This window comes from Caretta caretta, chromosome 3 (assembly GCF_965140235.1).
Source record: "Caretta caretta isolate rCarCar2 chromosome 3, rCarCar1.hap1, whole genome shotgun sequence".
In the NCBI taxonomy this organism is placed as follows: domain Eukaryota; kingdom Metazoa; phylum Chordata; order Testudines; family Cheloniidae; genus Caretta; species Caretta caretta.
This window is the reverse complement of record NC_134208.1, coordinates 124,189,445-124,213,358: the sequence shown is the minus strand read 5'-3', so window position 1 is coordinate 124,213,358 and position 23,914 is coordinate 124,189,445. Positions and strand designations below refer to the sequence as shown.

Here is a 23,914-nt window from a genome sequence, read left to right as displayed (position 1 = left end):
CACAATAGTATCCTCCTCATAATGTGCAGAAATTTCTTTACAATGTCTAGTTAAAGTTAATGTGACCCCATCAGTATTAACTTCTGCAAAAAAAACTACTCTGTGCCTTCTATAAGCAAATTCACTAAAGGTAATGCATTAACACTGGTGTAAAACAAGAATCAGGCCTGGAAATAAGGCCTTGTTTCCATGGGAAAATGGACCAGTATAACTATTATGGAATAAAGTAGTTCCAGAATAGCTCCCCATTGTGATGCTTTATTCTGGAATAAAAATGAGTTTATGTCTCCAATCCCTCATCACCAATGGGGACTGCAACTTGGGGGCTCTGCTTATTACAGGGAGCACTTCCCAGTCAGTAGAGATGAAGTGCTGGACCGGGAGTAGCAGACATTAGTACATCTTAGCCTGGCCCTGACCCCTTGCCACCAACAGGGACAATGATTGGCAGCAGTGGTGAGTGAGAGGGCTCCTCCTATAATAGAAGACATTTCCCAGAAAGCAGGGACCTGTGCTTGTTTTTTTGTTTTGTTTTTTCCTTTGTAATTTTGTTCATCTGCCAATCACCCATGGCTCCTCAACACATGCATCTTCTGCATCATAGTATCCATCCTCCTCCTCCTCCCCGACCCTCCCCTGCCTTCTCTTCCCCTCCTGTCCCCTACCCTCAGTGGCTCCATCTTGTCTTATCCCTCTACAATCCCCACCATCTCGACTTACTCCTCTTCCCCTCTTCACACTGATCTCCTACCTTCTTCCACCAGCACAAATCTAGGTCCCACATCCTCCTCCTATGTTTGGTGACATTGAATCATAGAATCATAGAATATAAGGGTTGGAAGGGACCCCAGAAGGTCATCTAGTCCAACCCCCTGCTCGAAGCAGGACCAATTCCCAGTTAAATCATCCCAGCCAGGGCTTTGTCAAGCCTGACCTTAAAAACCTCTAAGGTAGGAGATTCTACCACCTCCCTAGGTAACGCATTCCAGTGTTTCACCACCTTCTTAGTGAAAAAGTTTTTCCTAATATCCAATCTAAACCTCCCCCACTGCAGCTTGAGACCATTACTCCTCGTTCTGTCATCTGCTACCATTGAGAACAGTCTAGAGCCATCCTCTTTGGAACCCCCTTTCAGGTAGTTGAAAGCAGCTATCAAATCCCCCCTCATTCTTCTCTTCTGCAGGCTAAACAATCCCAGCTCCCTCAGCCTCTCCTCATAACTCATGTGTTCCAGACCCCTAATCATTTTTGTTGCCCTTCGCTGGACTCTCTCCAATTTATCCACATCCTTCTTGAAGTGTGGGGCCCAAAACTGGACACAGTACTCCAGATGAGGCCTCACCAATGTCGAATAGAGGGGGACGATCACGTCCCTCGATCTGCTCGCTATGCCCCTACTTATACATCCCAAAATGCCATTGGCCTTCTTGGCAACAAGGGCACACTGCTGACTCATATCCAGCTTCTCGTCCACTGTCACCCCTAGGTCCTTTTCCGCAGAACTGCTGCCTAGCCATTCGGTCCCTAGTCTGTAGCTGTGCATTGGGTTCTTCCGTCCTAAGTGCAGGACCCTGCACTTATCCTTATTGAACCTCATCAGATTTCTTTTGGCCCAATCCTCCAATTTGTCTAGGTCCTTCTGTATCCTATCCCTCCCCTCCAGCGTATCTACCACTCCTCCCAGTTTAGTATCATCCGCAAATTTGCTGAGAGTGCAATCCACACCATCCTCCAGATCATTTATGAAGATATTGAACAAAACCGGCCCCAGGACCGACCCTTGGGGCACTCCACTTGATACCGGCTGCCAACTAGACATGGAGCCATTGATAACTACCCGTTGAGCCCGACAATCTAGCCAGCTTTCTACCCACCTTGTAGTGCATTCATCCAGCCCATACTTCCTTAACTTGCTGACAAGAATACTGTGGGAGACCGTGTCAAAAGCTTTGCTAAAGTCAAGAAACAATACATCCACTGCTTTCCCTTCATCCACAGAACCAGTAATCTCATCATAGAAGGCGATTAGATTAGTCAGGCATGACCTTCCCTTGGTGAATCCATGTTGGCTGTTGGTCCTAACCCTGACTCTCTCACCACCCCCACCCAGCGCCGGCTTCAGGCACCAGTGTTCCAAGCAGGTGCTTGGGGTGGCAGTTAGAAAGGGGTAGCAGCTTCTCTGTTCCACCCGCCACCACGGCAAATCAGTGGCAGCTTCTTCCTTTTGCCGTCTGCAGCAGCAGTTTTTTTCACTGCTTGGGAGGGCAAAAACTGTCGAGCTGGCCCTGCCTCCACCATTTGCACGTCACACATGTCTCCCCACCACCGCCTCTGCCTCTCTTGTGCCATCATTCCTAAAGTCACACCTATACCCTCATTCCTAAAGTCACACCTATACCCCCTGCCTTCCTTCCCTTCTTTTTCTGTATCTCTTCTCCTACTGCCTCCACTTCTCTCTGCATAGGATCTTGCCAATTTCCTCCAAGAGAAAATTAGCATAATACAACATGATCTTCTCCTTCCCCTTGGCTTGCCTTCCTGTCCCCTCCTACACCTCTTCTCCTTCTCTTATCACAGATGCAGGAGCTTCTTGTCTGCTCTCTTCCTCTAACCTCATCACTTGTCTCAGTGACTCCACCCTATCCTCTTTCCTGATCTCCCTCTTGTCCACTCTCATCCCCTCCCTCTTACTTTTCTCTTTAACCTCTCACCACCTCTGGTGCTTTCCCCTCACAGTACAAGGCTTTGGGCTCTCCCATTAAAAAAAACAACAACAACAAAAATTTACCCTTAATCCCATTTGCCTCTCCAACTGTCACACCATTTCCTTTCTCTCTTTCATCTCTAAACTTAGTCAACACACTGTCTGCAATCACTGACTGGAGTTAGTCTCCTCCAGTTCTATCCTAGACCTTCTCCAATCTGGCGTCTGTCCCTGGCACTCCAAGGAAACAGCTCTTGCCAAAATCTGTAATGATGTCTTCCTATCCAAAGCTCATAATCAACACTACATACTCATCTTTCTTGACGTGTCTTATATTAATAGATTCCAAGGCCAAAAGGGACCCTTATGATCACTGACACAGTCAACCACGCTCTTCTTTAAGTCTTGTCCTCTATTGGCTTCTGTGACTCTGTTCTATCCTGGTTCTTCTCCTAGTGATTCTGCTCCTATCTCTGTAGTCATTCCTTCAGCATATCCTTAGTGGATCCTCCTCATCCCCCCTCAACTTTCTGTGGGGCAATCCATAGGGTCTGTCCTTGGTCCCTTCTCTTCTGCCTCTATCCCTTATCTCTGGGTAATCTCATCTGCAAACACAACTTCAAGTACCAGCTCTGTGCTGATGAATCACAAATCTGCCTCTGTATTTCAGACCTGTCTCCTTCTCTCCAAATTAAAATCTCATCTCGTCTCTCTGACATCACCTTATGGATGTCTAGCTGTCAGCTCAAGCACAATATGGTTACAACTAAGCTCATAATTCTCCCCTTCAAATCCTCCCCACTACCTCCTTTCTCAATCACTGTGAGCAATATCACTAGGGCTGGCCAGAAAATAAGAATTCCATTTCACAGAATATTATGAAGTTTCAGAATTTCATTCCATATCAGAACAAAAGCAAGACTTTTCAAAATTTTGGGAAAAAACAGAGAAAGGGAAAGACACACACTAGAGGGAAAGACACACACTAGAATAAACTGGTGTCTAGGGTACTCAGCCGGGATGTGGAAGAATTATGTTCATATCCCTGCTCTCCCACATCAAAGGTGAATGCCTTAACAACTAGGATATTGGCTATTTTGAGATGGGTGGTGGGTGTCTTTCTTTGACCAAGAAGTCCATCCTGGACTTGAGATACTTTTCACTGAAGCATATTGGTTTCAACAGCAAAGTTTCAGTTTTGACAACAACAAAAAAACAGTTTGTTGAAAAATTTCAAACCGGCTGTAAACACTGTTCTGACGGTCTTTCAGGCCTGTAACCCAGGTGTAATCTTAATTCAGACCTCTCTCTCACTCCTCATATTTGTGTTACGTTTAAGTATTGCAGATTTTTTTTCAATAACATTTATATATTATGGTCTTTTCTATCCACCCATACACCTAAAACTGTCATCCATGCTTTCAGTATCTTGATTATTCCAACAACCTTTTCCCTGGCCTTGACAAATCAATCTTTGGCCTGCACATATCCATTCAGAATGCTGCCACAAATATTCTCCTAACCCATCGCTTTGACCATATTAGCCCTCTCTTTGCATCCTTCCACTGGCTCCTCCCTGTCTATCATGCCAAACTTAAGCTACTTTTCTTTACATTCAAGGAGCTTCGTGGTCTATCCCCAGCCTGCCTATCATCTGTCATTCACTATTGAAATGTTAACCACTGCCTCGAGTTAGCCAATGATGCCAGTCTTCCTCATCCACTTGTTACATTTTCAGACAAGCACTTTTGCGCTTTCTCCCATGATGCCCTTCACTTGAGAGGAGCTCTCCATAAGTATCCACAAAGCTACCTTATTACCTTCCTTCAAATTCCTCCTTAAAACTTTCCTTTTCCTCGATGCCTTACAATAAACTTGACAACCATTAAGCCATGGGTGTGCTGCTACCACTATTTATCATGATGACCAATATTGTCTGATTGTTTCCTTGTACTCCCCTGAAATACGTGTCTGTATATGTCTGATGTTTCAGCTGATATTTAGATTATAAGCACTTTGGGGCAGGGACCATCTTTTTATTCTGTGTTTGTATAGTGCCTAGCACAATGGGGTCCTGGTCCATAACTGGGGCTCCAAGGCACTATGATAATATACATAAATAAACAAATAGGCAATTTTATTCTAGAATAATGTCCATCCAGGAGAGAGTTATTTCAAAATAGCTCAATTATACTTGAACAGTTATTCCGAAATAGCTATGCCAATCAATTTCCCCTGTGTAGATAAGGCCTCACTTTCCCACTTCTATGATTCTTACTTTATAGGGGATTCTTCTGAAAGGAGACAGGGTCAGGCAAATATCCTTTGCCCAATATTTTTTCTTCTTGTAGGATAGGTTTTACTAGCTGAGCAAAGTGAGGTCTCAGCAAATGGAGGACTGTGTTGTTTTTACAGAGTTGTGGGGCTGCAAGGGTCTGGACTGGAATAGCCAGGATTGCTTCAGATCAGGAGCTATATTGGTTGACTAATATGGAATGGAAATTTGCACAGTGACTCCCCTCACACTATCCCTGGCACAGACAATTTACTTTTGTCCAGTCAAAACTGTTTTTGTTCATATAAACAGTGCTCATTTGGTGCAGAATCCTTTGGTGCAGAATTCAAATGGGTCTGCCAAGGGGAGAGATGATCAAGAAAAGCAGTAAAATTAGGGTTTAAGGTTAGGGTTACTGGAGGGAGAGAGAGTGATGTTTGGTGGAGTTTCCCCTGATGTCACAATGATGCTGTTCAGGCTCCTCTGCCTAAAACACCAAATGAGCACCATCAAGAGGAAGCTGTTGATAAGAAACTGATAAAACAACAAAGAGAAGATGACTTGAAAACCAAAACATTTTTGTTGGAAACTTAATTCTTTTCAAAATTTCCTACCAAAAAAATTGGCATTTTTCAACCAGGTCTAATAGGATGATTACTTATTTATGTAGCGCTGATGGAAGATTTGGTTCTGTTTATTTAAAGCAACCCAGTGTCTCATAAATGCATACAGTATGTCTCTATTCATCTAAAAGATAAATGTTCAAATTATCTTTCTCAGAACCTTCCAGGTATATGAGTTCTCAACCTTTAAGAGGGGGCCAATGTTGTGATTGGGACACTGGAGTAAACTAAACAATACTGCATAATCTCTAAATATTAAAAAATATACAACAGAATGCTTTACTTTTACTAAAAGTCACTTCTGTGTGTTGCCCCTACATGTCATGGATTCCATTGTTATACCTAGTAACAAAGGCATTATGAAAGTTTTCCATTACGTTTTTAACAAAAAACCCTCCCTTTTACAACTTGAGAAAAATGCTTCGCTGGAATATTGTAATTAGAAAGACTGAGATCAGAGAGTAATTGATCACTTCCAGTTAATTAAAGGCTAATATTCACAATGGCAAAGTATACGAAGCAATAAACAGCTTTTGAGGTTCGTTAAATGCCAAAGATAAGTTGAAGAGTCTGGTAATTGCAAAAGTCCTTTAATGCAGTTCTATGCTACTGAATGTTATTCCTGCTATGTGACAAGATAAAAGATACAAGCCATTAAGCAAAAAAGGAAAAAAAATCCACAATTTTCCCTTGCTTCATGGGTGTTTAAAACCATTTGCAACGTTATTTGCTTGGACTTTTCAGTGACAGCACATTAATAACATGAGCTAGACAGATTATTATTTGAGGGCAGGTTTGAACGAGGATTAATTATTTGAGGACAGAACTACAGGGCCAACTTTTCTAAGGAGGGAGACAAAATGTATACACACCATTGAACCTATAAAAGAAAACAAAAAAATTTACATTTTGCAAGTGCAAACTGGTGGTGTTGCTTCAAACTAAGTAAATATATATAGGCACAGCTGACTGTTACTCAGTTTGTATGAGCAAATACATATTTTCTCAGTCATAAAAAGTGAATAACCATTCAAATGCTGGTATGGAAAATGAATGACATGATCAGACACGTGTAGTCTTAAAAAGGGTTAGTATTATTAGTAAGAGCCTTACTCTTTAGACTTCCTAAAACTATGATTGGCTGAGATCATTCTATTGTTTCCATAATAAATCTTATGAACAACTAATAGTGCAGAACATATTTGGTAAGTTTGTAAAATATTATTTGAAAGGTTTAAAACAGATGTTCATGTTCTTTGATTCATATATTTGGATGCTGACTAGAAAGGCAGAAAAGTCTGGAACATCACTCTTCCTAGAGGCTAAACACTTATTAGACGGGTTCTTGAGGATGAGTGGATTTACCAGCTTTTACTGACATAAATCTTCCAGAATATTTATAAAATATTTAGCAGTTATAAAGTTATTGGTATCAGAAGTCATCTGACTACCAGTTAAGGTGCTGGGTTTTTTCCATGGATTGTTTTGCCTGAAAAATTCTTTGCAATCTTAATTGCAGATTATTATGGTACTATATTCTTATCTTGAACAATGGAGAAAGTTGCTTAGGAAACCAAAGGGCTACATTCTGATTCTTTGCACTCAAACTGAGCACGGGGTATGTGTGGGAAGTGGTGTTATAATGGCAGAGTGGGGGTTCAATGAGCCATTCCACCTTCACATGGCAGATGTAGACAGGATGGCTCAGGGAACTGGAATGGCAGAACATTCACCAGTGTTCTTTACAACACATCCAAAATGTAGCAGTGTTTACTGGTAAGTGGTTATACTCCACAAGCCACTTCAGGGCTAGGGACCACCACCTGCGCAATAGTAACACCCCCTGCTATACAGTCCCAACAGAGCACCACTCTACCTGGTTCCTGTACAGGAGTGCTGGGACACAGGGGATTTCAGAGCGTAAGGAGGGAGACATGTCTGCACCTTTTCCTCTCCTCTAGAGCATACAAGACAAGGTAGAAATTAGCCAAAATCTTGAGGATGCACAAAACCTTGCAATACAGACAAAAATTACAGTAATAATTGGAAAATTTTAAAATAAGGACACGGTATAGATATTATAGGTGAGGTTGGAAATTATGCTTATTAAGGTTGCCTGACATTTCCCATTATAAGATCCTGTTTTTAATTGTTTTTAACTTTGCAAAACTTCAACCATTCAGGCTGAAACTTTTCCAGGCCAGGTGTCTGTCTCAGGTTGAATTTTTTGGAAAATGTAATCCAAAATGGTTCAATCATTTCCAAAAAAGACGAAAGGAAAAAATACATTCTTTGAAAAGTTCTAGAACTTTCACACTTTTGAGCAGAGACTTGAAATTTGGCAGGGCAGTGGCCTTTGTGCCAGGGATGTGACTTTTGCTAGCCCTGTACAAATCTACCCAAATTATAAGCCTTTGAAAAATTGCAGTTCATGCATGCTGAATAGAGACTGAGATTTTTAGCTTCTAAAATCAAAGAAGATTCCATCCTCACTGAGCATGCTCAGACCTCTCACTACATCTAAAGCTGACCACACTGTGCATGAACCATCCCTACACAGTGATTGAGCATCCTCCATCACCTCACAGCTTCTTGTGCATTCACCGTCCCTAGAAAGGTTTCAGAGTAACAGCCGTGTTAGTCTGTATTCGCAAAAAGAAAAGGAGTACTTGTGGCACCTTAGAGACTAACCAATTTATGTGAGCATAAGCTTTCATGAGCTACAGCTCACTTCATCGGATGCATACTGTGGAAAGTGTAGAAGATCTTTTTATACACACAAAGCGTGAAAAAATACCTCCCCCCACCCCACTCTCCTGCTGGTAATAGCTTATCTAAAGTGATCACTCTCCTTACAATGTGTATGGTCCAGTTTGACCGATGTACATGGCAGAGGGGCATTGCTGGCACATGATGGCATATATCACATTGGTGGATGTGCAGGTGAACGAGCCTCTGATAGTGTGGCTGATGTTATTAGGCCCTGTGATGGTGTCCCCTGAATAGATATGTGGGCACAGTTGGCAACGGGCTTTGTTGCAAGGATAGGTTCCTGGGTTAGTGGTTCTGTTGTGTGGTATGTGATTGCTGGTGAGTATTTGCTTCAGGTTGGGGGGCTGGCTGTAGGCAAGGACTGGCCTGTCTCCCAAGATTTGTGAGTGTGTTGGGTCATCCTTCAGGATAGGTTGTAGATCCTTAATAATGCGTTGGAGGGGTTTTAGTTGGGGGCTGAAGGTGACGGCTAGTGGCGTTCTGTTATTTTCTTTGTTAGGCCTGTCCTGTAGTAGGTGACTTCTGGGAACTCTTCTGGCTCTGTCAATCTGTTTCTTCACTTCCGCAGGTGGGTATTGTAGTTGTAAGAATGCTTGATAGAGATCTTGTAGGTGTTTGTCTCTGTTTGAGGGGTTGGAGCAAATGCGGTTGTATCGCAGAGCTTGGCTATAGACAATGGATCCTGTGGTGTGGTCAGGGTGAAAGCTGGAGGCATGTAGGTAGGAATAGTGGTCAGTAGGTTTCCGGTATAGGGTGGTTATGTGACCATCGTTTATAAGCACTGTAGCGTCCAGGAAGTGGATCTCTTGTGTGGACTGGACCAGGCTGAGGTTGATGGTGGGATGGAAATTGTTGAAATCATGGTGGAATTCCTCAAGGGCTTCTTTTCCATGGGTCCAGATGATGAAGATGTCATCAATATAGCGCAAGTAGGGGAGGGGCGTTAGGGGACGAGAGCTAAGGAAGCGTTGTTCTAAGTCATCCATAAAAATGTTGGCATACTGTGGGGCCATGCGGGTACCCATAGCAGTGCCGCTGATTTGAAGGTATCCATTGTCCCCAAATGTAAAATAGTTATGGGTAAGGACAAAGTCACAAATTTCAGCCACCAGGTTAGCCGTGACATTATCGGGGATAGTGTTCTTGACGGCTTGTAGTCCATCTTTGTGTGGAATGTTGGTGTAGAGGGCTTCTACATCCATAGTGGCGAGGATGGTGTTATCAGGAAGATCACTGATGGATTGTAGTTTCCTCAGGAACCTACCCTTGCAACAAAGCCCGTTGCCAACTGTGCCCACATATCTATTCAGGGGACACCATCACAGGGCCTAATAACATCAGCCGCACTATCAGAGGCTCATTCACCTGCACATCTACCAATGTGATATATGCCATCATGTGCCAGCAATGCCCCTCTGCCATGTACATTGGTCAAACTGGACAGTCTCTACGTAAAAGAATAAATGGACACAAATCAGATGTCAAGAATTATAACATTCAGAAACCAGTCAGAGAACACTTCAATCTCTCTGGTCATGCGATTACAGACATGAAAGTTGCGATATTACAACAAAAACACTTCAAATCCAGACTCCAGCGAGAGACTGCTGAATTGGAATTCATTTGCAAATTGGATACAATTAACTTAGGCTTGAATAGAGACTGGGAGTGGCTAAGTCATTATGCAAGGTAACCTATTTCCCCTTGTTTTTTCCTACCCCCTCCCCAGACGTTCTTGTTAAACCCTGGATTTGTGCTGGAAATGGCCCACCTTGATTATCATACACATTGTAAGGAGAGTGATCACTTTAGATAAGCTATTACCAGCAAGAGAGTGGGGTGCGGGGAGGTATTTTTTCATGCTTTGTGTGTATAAAAAGATCTTCTACACTTTCCACAGTATGCATCCGATGAAGTGAGCTGTAGCTCACGAAAGCTTATGCTCAAATAAATTGGTTAGTCTCTAAGGTGCCACAAGTACTCCTTTTCTTTTTGCATCTCTAGAAAGCAACAGAGTGTGCTCATTCCAGACCAGAGTTACCATGGCAATGGCTGTTCCCAAGTAAGGCCTGGGCACTGGAACTGAAAGCAGGAATTGTGGCTGTCCTATGCTCTCAGTGACTACCCCACTGCAACCCAGGCAGAAAGGTATAGGAATCTATCAGATTCAAATATAGAGGCAACAAAAGCTGGACTGGAGGGGAGGTGGAAAAGGTGTAGATTGGGACAAGGAGTCTGGTGGGACTGGGACTGGAGGGGCATGAAGACTAGAGTAAGAATGAGGAGGAAGGAAGAGGAGACTGGTACTGGGAGCTGAGGTAGGGAAGGGAAGCTGGGACTGGTTGAGAGAGGAAGCTAGGACTCAGAGTCGGGGGATGGGAACTGGGACTGGCTGGTCAGAGAGACTGGGACTGGAATGAGAAACTTGAGAAGTAGAGACTGGGAAGGCAAGGAGAATGCATCTGGGGCAAGAAGCAAGAGGTGGAAGTGATCTGCTCCTTTGGTGGAGTGCCTTGTTTATTGAAGTTGCTTTTAAGTGTGTTAAGGTGGATATCCCAGACTTTCTCCTCACAGCATATTCTGTGGTACCTAGTAACACAGATCTGCATGTCAAATCTAAGGGTTCCAACCCTGATGGTTTATCATATGGCTGTCAGTATGATGCCACATGATGGCATTTCTGGTTTTTTCAGTTTGCTTATATCATGCAGGGTTCCTAAGTTTGGTATGATTGCATGGTGTGCAGAATGTCTCTTGTTACTTGTCTGATTTTTTCAAACAAGCTGTATTATTTACCTTCCCTGAGAATTAAAATATCACATTCATGTGTTTACCTAGAGTACGCTATGTATTATACAATCTATACAGAATTACATTTAAAAAACTACATTTGAAAGAACATTAAGGTTGCAAAGTCAAACACTCAAAAGTTAGGAAATGCCAGAAAAGTTAGGAAATGCCTGTGCAAACTTAAATTGCCCCCTTGTGATTATGCGTTAAAATACAGTTTTTATTTATGTGATCAGATACTATTTCTTCCCAAAGAACCCCAACCTCAGTGCACAGAGTGGACCTGCTCTGGGGATGAATCAGGGTTATGGAACAGCTTTGTCCTATCTAGGTAGAAGGCCAGCGCCCTCCTGATGTCCAGGGCATGTAGCCTGCATTCCTCCTCTATGTATGAAGTGTTGGAAAGAAGACAGGTAGGTATATGTCCTGGTCAGCATGAAACTGGGAAACTACCTTGGGCAGAAACACTAGGAGCAGTCACAGCTGGACCTTCTCCTTTTAGGATACTGTATAGGGCAGTTCTGAAGTAAGCGCCCTGATCTTGGACACCCTGCTGGCGAACGTTATCGCAACTAGGAACGAAACTTTCCAGGAGAGAAGCAGGAGACAGCAGGAAGCCAGAGGCTCAAAGGGAGGCTTCATGAGCCTCGACAACAAGAGATTCCAGTCCCAAGGAGGGACAGGATCTCAGACATGCAGATAGAGACGCTCCAGACCTTTCAAAAAACAGGCCATCATATCGTGAGCAAATACCAACTTGCCTTGGAATGGAGGGTGGAAAGCTGAAATAGCGGTCAGGTGGACCCTGATCGATGACAGGCAGAAGCCTTGGAGTTTGAGGTGCAGAAGATAATCCAGGATCTCCTGCAGTGAGGCCTGCTGGGCCCCCATATGCTGTTCAGACGTCCAGCACGTGAACCTTTTCTACTTGGCCAGGAAAGTCACTCTGGTGGAGGGTTTCCTGCTACCCAACAAGACCTGCTGCACCTGGGCCAAGCATTCCCATTTGTCTGCATTTAGCCATGCAGTGACCATGCTGTCAAGTGTAGCACCGCTCGGTTTGGGAGCAGAAGGCTGCCGTAGTTCTGGTACAGCAGATCCAACTGGAGGGGCAGCCACAGCGGGGCAGCTACTAAAAAGGTCCAGCAGTGTGCCGAACCAGTGCTGGCGAGACCATGCGGGGGCTATTAGGATAACCTTCACCCCATCCTGTTTGATCTTCACAAGGACTCTGTGAATCAACGGCACTGACAGGAAGGCATACATCTGAGCCCCCGACCACAGGATGAGAAATGCATCTGACAGGGAGCCCCTGTCCACCCCCCGGATCAAACAAAACACATGGCACTTCCTGTTCTTCCTGAACACGAACAGGTCCACCTGGGGAGTCCCCCACCTCTGGAAGAATGTACTGACTGCCTCTAGATGGAGTGACCACTCATGGCAAGATGAGAAGGTCCTGCTGAGGTGATCTGCTAATACATTCTTGGTCCCAGGCAGGTGCGCGGCTACCAGATGAACGACATGCCACACACAAAAGTCCCAGAGGCAGAGAGATTCTTGGAAAAGGGCAGACAACCTGGCTCTGCCCTGCCTGTTGATGTAATACATCACAGCGGTATTGTCCATCAGGACCTGCACCACCTTGCCCTTCTCGTGGGGCAAGAAAGCCTGGTAGGGCAGATGAACTGCTCTGAGCTCCCTGACATTGATATGGCGGGCCAGGTTGTCCCGCAACCAGCAGCCCTGCATGCTGAGCTAACCCTGGTGGGCTCCCCAGCCCAGGTGTTGGAGGAACTCCCTCCAACACTGACCCAGGGACAACCGGATGCAGTCCAGCACCCTGACTACCTGGTCTAGGTCATGTCTCTTGAGAATGTTGTCCAATGCCAGCCACACCTGCAGAGGCTGGAGATGGAGCTGGGCATGACTGACCATGTATTTACATGCGACCATGTGGCCCAACAACCACAGGCAGGTGCGAGCTGTGGTGAGCAGTTGGTTTTTCACATGGGAGATCAGGTCCAACAGGGTATGAAAACATGCCTCTGGAAGGAAGGCTCTGGCCCATGTGGAGTTGAGAACCGCTCCAATGAACTCTGTCTGTTGCACGGGCCTTAAGGTAGATTTTTTGTCATTTATCAACAGGCCCAGGTGGCAGCAGGTGATGTGCACCAGATCAAGGGTCCTCTACACTTGTTGTGAAGATCTGTCCTTGATGAGCCAATCATCGAGATACGGGAATACCTGGACCCCTCAACATCGCAGGTAAGTGGCCACTGGTGCCATACATTTTGTGAACACCTTTGGGGACGATGAGAGGCCAAAGGGCAGCACCTTAAACTGGACATGCCATCCGCTCATCATGAAAGGGAGGAAGCACTTGTGACCGTGAAATATGGAAATAAGTGTCCTTCAAGTTGAGGGCGGCGTATCAGTGTCCCGGATCCAGGGAGGGGATGATGGAGGCCAGGGAGACCATGCAAAACTTCAATTTCATGAGAGACTTGTTGAGGAGTCACAGGTCTAGAATAGGCATGATGCCCCCTTTTGCTTTCAGGATCAGGAAGTAGTGGAAGTAGAACCCCATTCCCTCCATGTCCCGAGGGACCTCCTACACCTCTCCCAGGCACAGCAGGTTCTTGACCTCCTGAACGAGGAGTTGCTCATGAGACAGGTCACTGAAGGAGGACAGGGAAGAGGTGGGGTGGGAGGGAGGGTTGGCCGAGAATTTCAGGGTATAGCCTCAAGATACTATCTTTAGTACCCAGCAATCCGAGGTGACCTGCAACCAGGCCGAATGGTGGGGATGGACACTGTTGAGGAAAGAAACAGGTAGATCTGGGGAGATGACGGGACATCAAGCACACTCTGAAAATAGCACTTATGGCCCCTGGATGCTTTGATGGGCTGTGTGGGTGAGTGGGAGGAGTAAGGATGGCGACAACTAAAGCTTGTGTCTCTATCCCTTCTCCTTGAGACTGCTGTCAAGGCTGCCAAGGCCTTGGCAGCAGGGGCAGATGGAACTGTTTCCTTGCAGACTGCGGCGTATACATACCCAGTGAGAAAAGGGTGGCCCGAGTGTCCTTCAACCCATGCAGCCTCGCGTCCATCTGCTCTGCAGAGAATCCATTCCCATCAAATGGGAGGTCCTGGACTGAGAATTGCATTTCTTGGGACAGGCCAGTGGTCTGAAGCCAGGAGTTGTGCTCATGACCACTGCCAATGCAACCAACCTAGCCACCAAGTCAGCTGCATCTCATGCCATTTGAGGAGAGCACCTTGCTGCCATCGTGGGTATATAGGTACTTGAACCCTTTGGCTGGGACAAATTACTTCTTTTCGGCCCTTTTGGAGGTGGGAGGGATGGATGACAGGGTTTGCCAGAGGGCCTTGGCAATTTTCAGGACCTCATCATGCACTGGTAGTGCAACATGGGCAGGGGTAGAGGCCAAGAGCACACTGAACAAGATGTCTGCCTGCTCAGCCATCTCCTCCACCTCGAAACCCAAGTTCTTGGCCACCCCGTAGAATCAGGGCCTGGTGTTCTTTAAAATCATCCAGCAGGCTGGCCTTCGAGGGTCCCACTCCCACCTCATCTGGGGATGAGGATGACGATTGAACTGCTGCGGGAGGCCCTGGGGCATCATCCCCTGTGGGGGAAGGGGATTTTGGGGTGGGGTACTGACTCCTTTGCCCCAACCTCTGAGTGTGTTTCCCACACCGAGCCCGGTGCCGCTGGTGCCATTAACTATTGCTTCGAGGCAGTGGCCCACAAATGGTGTGAAGGGGTCATTGTCATCACTCCATGCACTCCAATAGGGCCACGGCACTGGCCACTGGCTGTGATGCCAAGGCAGCGCCGTAGAAGTCGACACAGCCTCTGATGCCCAATCACACCGGTGATGCCTTGGCAAGGGGCTAAACTGCCCTTCCGTTCCAGAGGAATCCTCTTCCGGTGACCATGGGGGAGCCGTTGATGCCTGCATTTGTCAGCTGATAATCGCTGCTGGAGACTGGCACTTCGAATAGGAGGACTGGTACCACAACGGAGATAGTTGCCACGGAGCGGGTGACGGAGCTGGTGATGGGGACTGTGACGGGATCCCTGGGGTGCAGCCTGGGATTGTGGGACTGCTGTGCCCCCTTAACTCTCCAGCCTGGGTTGTCTCTCACAATGCCTTGCTAGTGACAAGCAGCAAACCCCTCCAGGCGCCGTGATCACTCAGCACAACAGCATGTGGAGCCTCACACCCAGCTAACTTGCATTAATGCACCCAGAGCCACTCGTGAATCGCACAGAGAAAGGCACCAGCCAAATCCCCCCAGCTCCCAGCCTTGTACCTCAGGAACATACCGTCTTGCACTGCTCAAGGTGAGCAATGCAAATTTATTAATTGGTTCACCATTTCATCAGTGGAATGTGGATATGCACCAGACTTTGCAAACCTGAGCAGATTTGCCACACACTTCATATAAACCCAGTGGTAAAGAAACAGTAAAACAAGTTTATAGATTACAAAAGATAGATTTTAAGTGATTATAAGTGCTAGGCAAAAAGTCAGAGTTAGTTACCAAAATAAAATATAAGCATGCAGTCTAAACTCTCAAGCCTATTAGAGGGGGCTACATCTAGATTAAGCAGTTTTTCTTACCCCACTGGATATTGCAGTCCTTAAACCTGGGCCAGTCTCCTCTGTGGGAGTCGTCAGTCTTCTGAGTGTCTTTGTTGCTTGCAGCATACATGGGGGCATAAGAAAGGTCCAGCATGGGGTCCCTGTGTTCTGTTTTATACCCTCAGTCCCAAGTACTTGGAGAACACAAGTCCAAGCATGTCTGGTGGGCATTGCTGAGTCCCCAGGCAAGGTTGAGCAATTCCCTTAGTATGGCCTTATGCAGGTGAGTCATTTTATAGTAGCTCCCTTGCTGGACAATGGCTGGTTATGTCTGTTCAGCACCAACCCGGGTGTTGGTTACCTCCCTTCTCATTGTCTCTGGAGAGCTAATATCTGGGTGCTTCCCAAACCCACAGTATATTTTTGTGACAACCGTACAACACATTCTCATAACTTAATGATATATATATTTAGACTGAAAAATGATTTTCAGCAGATCATAATCTTTCCCCTGATACCTCACCCCGCCTGCTTTATATTCAATATCACAATTATATATAAATGAAGAATATGAGAGTTACAGGATGCTACCCCAAGGTATAGAATGTCACAGGCACCTGTACTGAGAAGACGACCGGTGGGAGGGTGAACGGTGCTGGTAATACGGAGAATGGCGCCTCCTCCTAGGTGACCCACGTCGACAGGGTGGAGACTGCGAACACGGAGCTGGTGATCTAGAGTGAGCCCCTGAGGATCTGGGTTAAGAAACTGAAGATCTGCAGCATAGAGTCAGAGGGCACTGCCTTGGCTCAGGAGATTGGCAGTGCTCAACTGCCCTCTGGGCGGTCTTGGCAGCTGGTTTGCCCTCATAAGGAGCCTTTGCTGCTTTCTGTGGCACACACTGTGCCGGCAGCGCTGGTAGAGACCTCTGCTCTCTAGGTGCAGGGAGAGCCTGGGAAGGCGTCAATCCTGCCACTAGTCTGGGTTCCCTACCGCTCCTGGGAGTTGGTGGTGGATACTTTACGGGGCTAAGGGTTCCCTACAGGGGAGGCATATCCATGTTGCTCTGGTGTGGGCGGGTGGCCCAAACTGAGTCCTTTGCCCAATACCCCATGTCCTTTCTTGCCCAATGCCGGGGAGCCGTGTTTCTTGGACTTCTTTCTGGGCACTGGCAATGGAGAGTAGTACCAGGAGGAGCCCAGTGCCGGGGGTGCACTACACACCAAGGCTGACGTACTAGGGGTAGAGTCCAGCCAGGATGGCTTGGAAGCCAGTCAGAGGGCAGCCTCCATGAGGAGAGCCCTCAAACAGATATCACACTCTTTCTGGGTTCTGGGTCAAAAACTTACAGATGTGACACTTTTCCTTCACATGATTCGCCCAAGCACTTGAGGCAACTGCTGTTGGGGTCACAAACAGGCATAGGACAGATATAAGGATGCTGCAATAATTGAGATGTAAATTTGTAAGAACCTGGACAATAGTTTTAGCTGTGTGGGTGGATAGGATGGCCATATCTTGGATATGTTCTGCAGAAACAATCTGCAAAATTTAGTTATAACTCATATGTGAGGACTTAGAGAGAGGTCTGAGTCAAAAATGATACCAAGGTTCCAGGCCTGAGTGACAGGCAAGATAGTGGTGATGTGCATATAGCCAATGGAAGTCAAAGAATGTTGCAGCTGTTATTCATAAAACAAAAAGCCCTATGTCTTTCTAGACGATATAAGCCTTTAGACAGCCTTACAAAATTGTCATGAAAATTTATGAATACAGGCACAAAAATCTATTTACTCATGCTTTACAAAGTTATTCTCTTGGAATGGAAGGGCAAGAAGATATATGCCAAGCTGCAGTACCAGGAGCCTAAGACTGCACGGAAAGTACAGCCATTCTGTCCATAAATACTTATGGATTGGTATATTTACCTCTTGTATATAAAGGTCACTTATTCCCCTCAAATGAAAATATTGTATAAAGCAGAGATGCATAGGAGATACTGAAGAAAAGCCAATGGCTTACTACTGCCATAATCTCCTCCAGTGTCACTATATATTGTGCCTGCAGAGATCCTGCTGACAAGTGCATCTATCTAGCATTAATACTGCGCTTTCTGACCAGTGCCATACACTGCTAGTTGCAACAAGCTTTTCCAGTACACTATAAACTTCACTCTAACTATCAATTTCTTAACTGAAGCTGGATTTTTTTCTCTAAACTAAAACCCCCTTCAATGTGCTTTAAGGGGGAGAGGGATAGCTCAGTGGTTTGAGTATTGGCCTGCTAAACCCAGGGTTGTGAGTTCAATCATTGAGGGGGCCATTTAGGGATCTGGGGCAAAAAATGGGGATTGGTCCTGCTTTGAGCAGGGGGTTGGACTAGATGACCTCCTGAGGTCCCTTCCAACCCTGATATTCTATGATTTTATGAATAGGTGAGAAATGCCTTCACTGGGCTAGCTACCTTGGGACCTAGGCCAATATTTAGTTATTTCACCCTATCAGATTCTCTTTAGCCTGTTTTGTAGACATGGACTTATTAATCTTATCACATGCATTTCCTAACTAAAGCGGATTGTAGTGATGCTGCAAAACAAATCAAAATGGGGAAGAGAAAGAAAAAGGTTATAGCCATTGTGTTAAAGTTGTCCCATCACCTTCAAGGAAGAGTCTTTTTCTCCAATCATTTAACCTACACTGGTGCCTTCTGACCTGATGTGTCATGTTAAGTACAATCAAGTTTTGTAGGTCAAACTGCATTATGTCAGATCATGTATTTAATAATGCAGCATGACGCCACATGATGCAACTCAATATGACATTTCGCAGTTGAAATTCAGACCAATGCTCTAAAAAGGAAATGAAACATAAAGAGGCAATCCCACTCTCAACAATCCACAACAGACATAGTTACATCAATCTCTGGTACTAAGCCTTGCCAATTATTTCATCATGGAAACAGAAAAAGTCAGTTTTTCAAAAATAAAATGAAGCAATCCTCAACACTTCCAACTCATCCATCACGAGGCATTAGAAAAAACTTCAGACTCTTTACTCTTTCCCAGCTATACTTCTTGCCAAATTGTGTTAACTACGAATAACTCAAACATTTAAAGATATATGATCCAGTAAAATAACATTAAACCTTCCAGTACGACAAGATAAATCATTAAGAATAGCAATTCTAATTTATACAAGTAGAAAGGCATATGAGAACAGCTAGACATCTGATACATTGTGGCTGCTCCTTATTACACTAATCATCACTACTATGTTCCATTCACCTGTTGTCTCTCAACACATACTCTCACTCTCTTGGGCAAGGCTCATCTTACTGTTATTTATGTGTACAGTGACTAGCACACTGGGGCACCAATTATAATCGGGACCTTTAGGCACTACTGCAATACAAATATTAAATAATAAAATGATATATTAAGAGATTCCAAGGCCAGAAGGGAACATAGTGATCACGTAGTCTGATATAACTAGGCTTGTCCGAATTTTTTTATTTTTTTATAATTTTGACAGATTATATCAATGTTTATTTTTAAGCATTTTTTTCTATTTTTATCAATTTAAATTTTCACACCTCTGTGAAATTATTGGGGTGGGTCAGACAATTACAATATGCACTGAGATTTAAAAATAAAAAATGTGTAAGTGTTAAAACACAAATTGTCAACATAACATGTCAAAATATACAAAGTAAATATCCTTAAATTAAATTCAAATAAATCCTAAAGGAGCAATTTTTTTTACTTTGCCTTACTGTACATTTTAATTATCGATGGAAATATTTTTTCATCAGTTTGTGCATGTTCAATAAAATCAATATTTAACAATGTTTACTGATAAAAAAATCTAATTATTCCAATTCTATGTATAACACAGGTCAAAGGACTCCCCTGAACTAATTTCTGTTTGAATTAGAGCATATAATTTAGAAAAAACACATCCAATTTTGATTTTAAAATTACCAGTGATGGAGAATCCACCACAACCCGTTGATAAGTTGTTCCAATGGTTAATTAAACACACTATTTAAAAAGTATGCCTTATTTCTAGCCTGAACATGGCTAGAAACCTTCTCTTGGTTAAACTAAGCACAATGAGCTCCTGGAGTCATATTTTCCAATCTTTTAATCATTCTCATGGCTCTTTTCTGAACCCTCTGCAATTTATCAACATGCTTCTTGAGTTGTGGACACCGGGACGGGACATGGTAGTCCAACAGCGGTTGCACAGTGCCAAATACAGAGGTAATATAACCTCTCTACTCTTACAACATATTCCTGTGTTTATACGTTCGAGGACTGTATTAGCTATATTTGTCACAGCTTTGCACTAGAGGCTCACGTTCATCTGATAATCCACCATGACCCCAACTCTTTTTCAGAGTCACTGCTTTGCAGGATAGAGTCCTCTATCCTGTAAGTATGGCCTACATTCTTTGTTCCTCGATGTATGACTTTACGTTTGGCCATATTAAAATACATATTTTTTGTTAGCACCCTGTTTAGCAAGCAACCCAGATCATTCTGAAACAATGACATGTCCTCATTATTTACCATTCCCCCAATCTTTGTGTCATCTGCAAACTTGATCAGAAATGTTTTTTTCCAGGTCATTGATAAAAATGTTAAAATAGCGTAAGGCCAAGAACTGATCCCAGAGGGAGCTGTTGTAATAATTGGGCCCACAAATTTATCCCATATATTCCATCAAAATTAATACAACAGACCCCCCCTTAAAAACACATCAGCTTGATGATAATTCCCCATTTACAATAACATTTTGAGACCTATCAGTTAGGCATTAGTGGAGTTCCTCAGGGGTCAGTCTTGGAACCACTCTTATTTAACAGTTTTATTACTGGCCTTGACACAAAATACCAGGGAGGGAGAGGAGTTATTTAAGTTAAGCGCCAATGTGGACACAAAAACATATGGATATAAACTGGCCATCAACAAGTTTAGTCTTGAAATTAGGCGAAGGTTTCTAACCATCAAAGGAATTAAGCTCTGGAACAGCCTTCCAAGGGAAGCAATGGGGGCAAAAAACCTAACTGGCTGCAAGACTGAGCTTGACAAGTTTGTGGCAGGGATGGTATGATGGGACTGCCTACAATGGCATGTGGCCCATCGCAACTGCCAGTAGCAAAAATCCCCAATGGCTGGAGATGGGACACTAAATTAGGAGGGCTCTGAGTTAGTGCAGAGAATTATTTCCCAGGTATCTGCCTGGTGGGTCTTTCCCACATGCTCAGAGTCTAACTGATCACCATATTTGGTGTTGAAAAGGAATTTCCCCTGGGTCAGATTGGCAGAGACCCTAGGGGTGTTTCACCTTCCTCTTCAGCATGAGGGATGGGTCACTCGCAGGTTTAAACTAGTGTAAATGGGGAATTCTCTGTAACTTCAAGTCTTTATACTATGATTTGAGGACTTCAGTAACTCAGCCAGAGGACAGGGGTCTATTTCAGGAGTGGGTGGGAGATGTTCTGTGCCCTGCAAAATGCAGGAGGTCAAACTAGATGATCACGATGGTCCCTTCTGACCTTAAAATCTATGTCTATGAGATTCAGAACTCTGCTTTCATACTACTGCCAACCCTGCCCCCCCACCTCCCAATTTCTAGAATCTAAACATTATAAAGGAGGAAAAAGTAAGATAATATTAAGCAACGAAAACTACTTCCTAGAGTTGAACATTTTCCCATTCATTTTTCCTTAAGATCATGGTCTCTTTAGTCTCTCTTCAGCTGTCCAAAGCTGGCTTTTGGCATCAGTGTAAACCATGGCCTGGGTCCTTCAACTTTGGAAGGGCCCCAGATCAGTTAGACTGTCAGAAGCAGAGTGGGAGGGGTGGAGAGAATGGACAGTGATGCCAAGGCTTCCAGTGATAGCACTTGCCTTCTGCAAGCTCTTTCCCAGTAATCTGCTTAGCTACAGACAGTCTCTGTTGAAGAGTTAATAGGTAAGAACCAGATGCATCATTGTTTAAAGGATTAATCCTGGGACTGAGAACAGGTGATTACTATATCCTAATCCCAGTTCTGACAAACTCCTTCTGTGGTCTTGGTCAAGTCTCTTAACATTTCTGCCTTAGTTTCCTCATCTGTAAAAGAGATAAAAATACTTGCCTACCTCATAACAAGTAGAAAGACAGATGATTGTAAGGTATTGTGATGAGTAAGCAATGAACGATTATGAAATATAGCATATATATGTACACACTACAATTCCTCAGAATGCACATAAAAATCTCCAATGGCTGGAGGGCCAAGTGAGTTTTTAGAGGATTTTCTATAAAACTCTTTTGGTTTCTTCCCAATTTAAATACTCAAAGAATTCTCTTTCCCCTTCCCCCCCAACATTTTTTAATGTAAAATGAGTACACTAAATTTGCAAAGCCTCCCAATTAATTAATCACTTTGCCAACAACCCTCCATCCAGAATCCTCAGGAAATCCTGGTGCACTGTAATGTGATCAAAGTCAATGGGAATCTGCTACATTTGGGAGGTGGTGAACAGTGAAAACTGTGGCTGAAGAAGAAGGAGGCAGTGACAGTGGATTACCTGTTTTACATACAAATTCTAGATCCTAACAAGTAAACAAACACAAACTGTTTACACCCCCACCTGCCTGCCCACCCATCAGATGCTAAGCCAGTACCTGGATATAGGGCTATTAGGGAAACTTCATTATCCACTAAAAAGGGGATATCAAACTGTTGTGAAACCTCTAGCTACGAAAAGGAGTGGGGTTTTAACACATCTGGTAATGGTTTAGTATTTTAATAATTAATTCAATTTAGCATATTTTTGTAAATAAATCAAGACAAACTAGGTTTTCAGAAATATTTCCACTGGAAACTTTAGAGCTGTTCAGGTCACCTAGCAACATCACATGGATCCAATCACCTTGTGACCGGCATCAAAAACCAAAGAGAAGAAGAAGAATGATAGATCTGAAAGCAAGATGTCACTATTAGTTCACCTACATAACTCCCACTCTTTCCCATCATGATGGAAATTTAAAATAATTGCTTCTTAATTGCAATTGCATTTATATATTATATATATATACACATACACACACACACCTCTCAAAAAAGTAATTGTACAAAATATGAAGGTTAATGTCACCTTTCCAAATATTGTTCAGGTAGACAATTAGTGCTAATGTATTTGATAAGGTACTTAATATACATGACAATTCAGGACCTGTTCTTGCTCACTTTGAAGTCAAAGGTAAAGTTCCATTCACTCCTGTGGGAGCAGCTCTTTGGTGTGCTGTGACCCCCACATTTAGAGGTAGCTGAATTTCAATTAAACACTTTTCACAACAAAAAGGAGCTTCTTTTTTATCTTGAAAACCATGATTATTTTTTTAAAATTACCTTCCTATTCGATCCAAGAATTAAATATGTAGACAGTGAATTGCCAAAAGAAGTGATGTTGAAATAAATTTGTAATCAAAAGCCCTGTATATTGTAGCAAGCTCCCTGACTTGCTACAATATACAGGGCTTTCCAGTCACAGACTGGAAATTCAGGGGCAACTTCATTTACATTAAGACAGAGGGTTTATGGACTTGATCCTGCAAAGCGTAGAGCACTTTGGCCCCTATTCAGCTAAGAACTTAAGCCTGGGCTTAAATTTAACCATGTGAGTAATCCCATTGAAATGGGACTAAAGGGGGCCCTGTTGATAATTGGAGGGTTGCTAGTCTTGTACCTATTTATAAATGAGGCATTGGAGTGAGCCTGGGAATTATAAACCATTAAGACTTAAGAACATAAGAACATAAGAATGGCTATACTGGATCAGACCAAAGGTGCATCCAGCCTAGTACCCTGTCTACTGACAGTGGCCAATGCCAGGTGCCTCAGAGGGAGTGAACCTAACACAAAATGATCGAGTGATCTCTCTCCTGCCATCCACCTCCACCCTCTGACAAACAGAGGCGAGGGACATCATTCCTTATCCATCTTGGCTAATAGCCATTAATGGACTTAGCCTCCATGAATTTACCAGTTCTCTGTTAAACCCTGTTATAGTCCTAGCCTTCACAACCTCCTCAGGCAAGGAGTTCCACAGGTTGACTGTGTGCTGTGTGAAGAAGAACTTC

General features: G+C 44.0%; 1 protein-coding gene across 6 annotated transcripts in view; it reads right to left on the bottom strand.

Moving 5' to 3' along the window:
* PACRG (parkin coregulated) overlaps positions 1-23,914 on the bottom strand; it is a 494,910-nt gene that overhangs the window by 330,966 nt on the left and 140,030 nt on the right. For 4 of the 6 annotated variants that reach the window (XM_048844071.2, XM_048844070.2, XM_048844074.2 and 1 more), the window contains exon 3: positions 7,479-7,559. The exons of the other annotated variants lie outside the window; for them this stretch is intronic. In XM_048844071.2, coding sequence (XP_048700028.1) covers positions 7,479-7,559 — 81 coding nt within the window. The remainder of the gene's footprint in view (positions 1-7,478; positions 7,560-23,914) is intronic. 6 annotated transcript variants of the gene reach the window in all.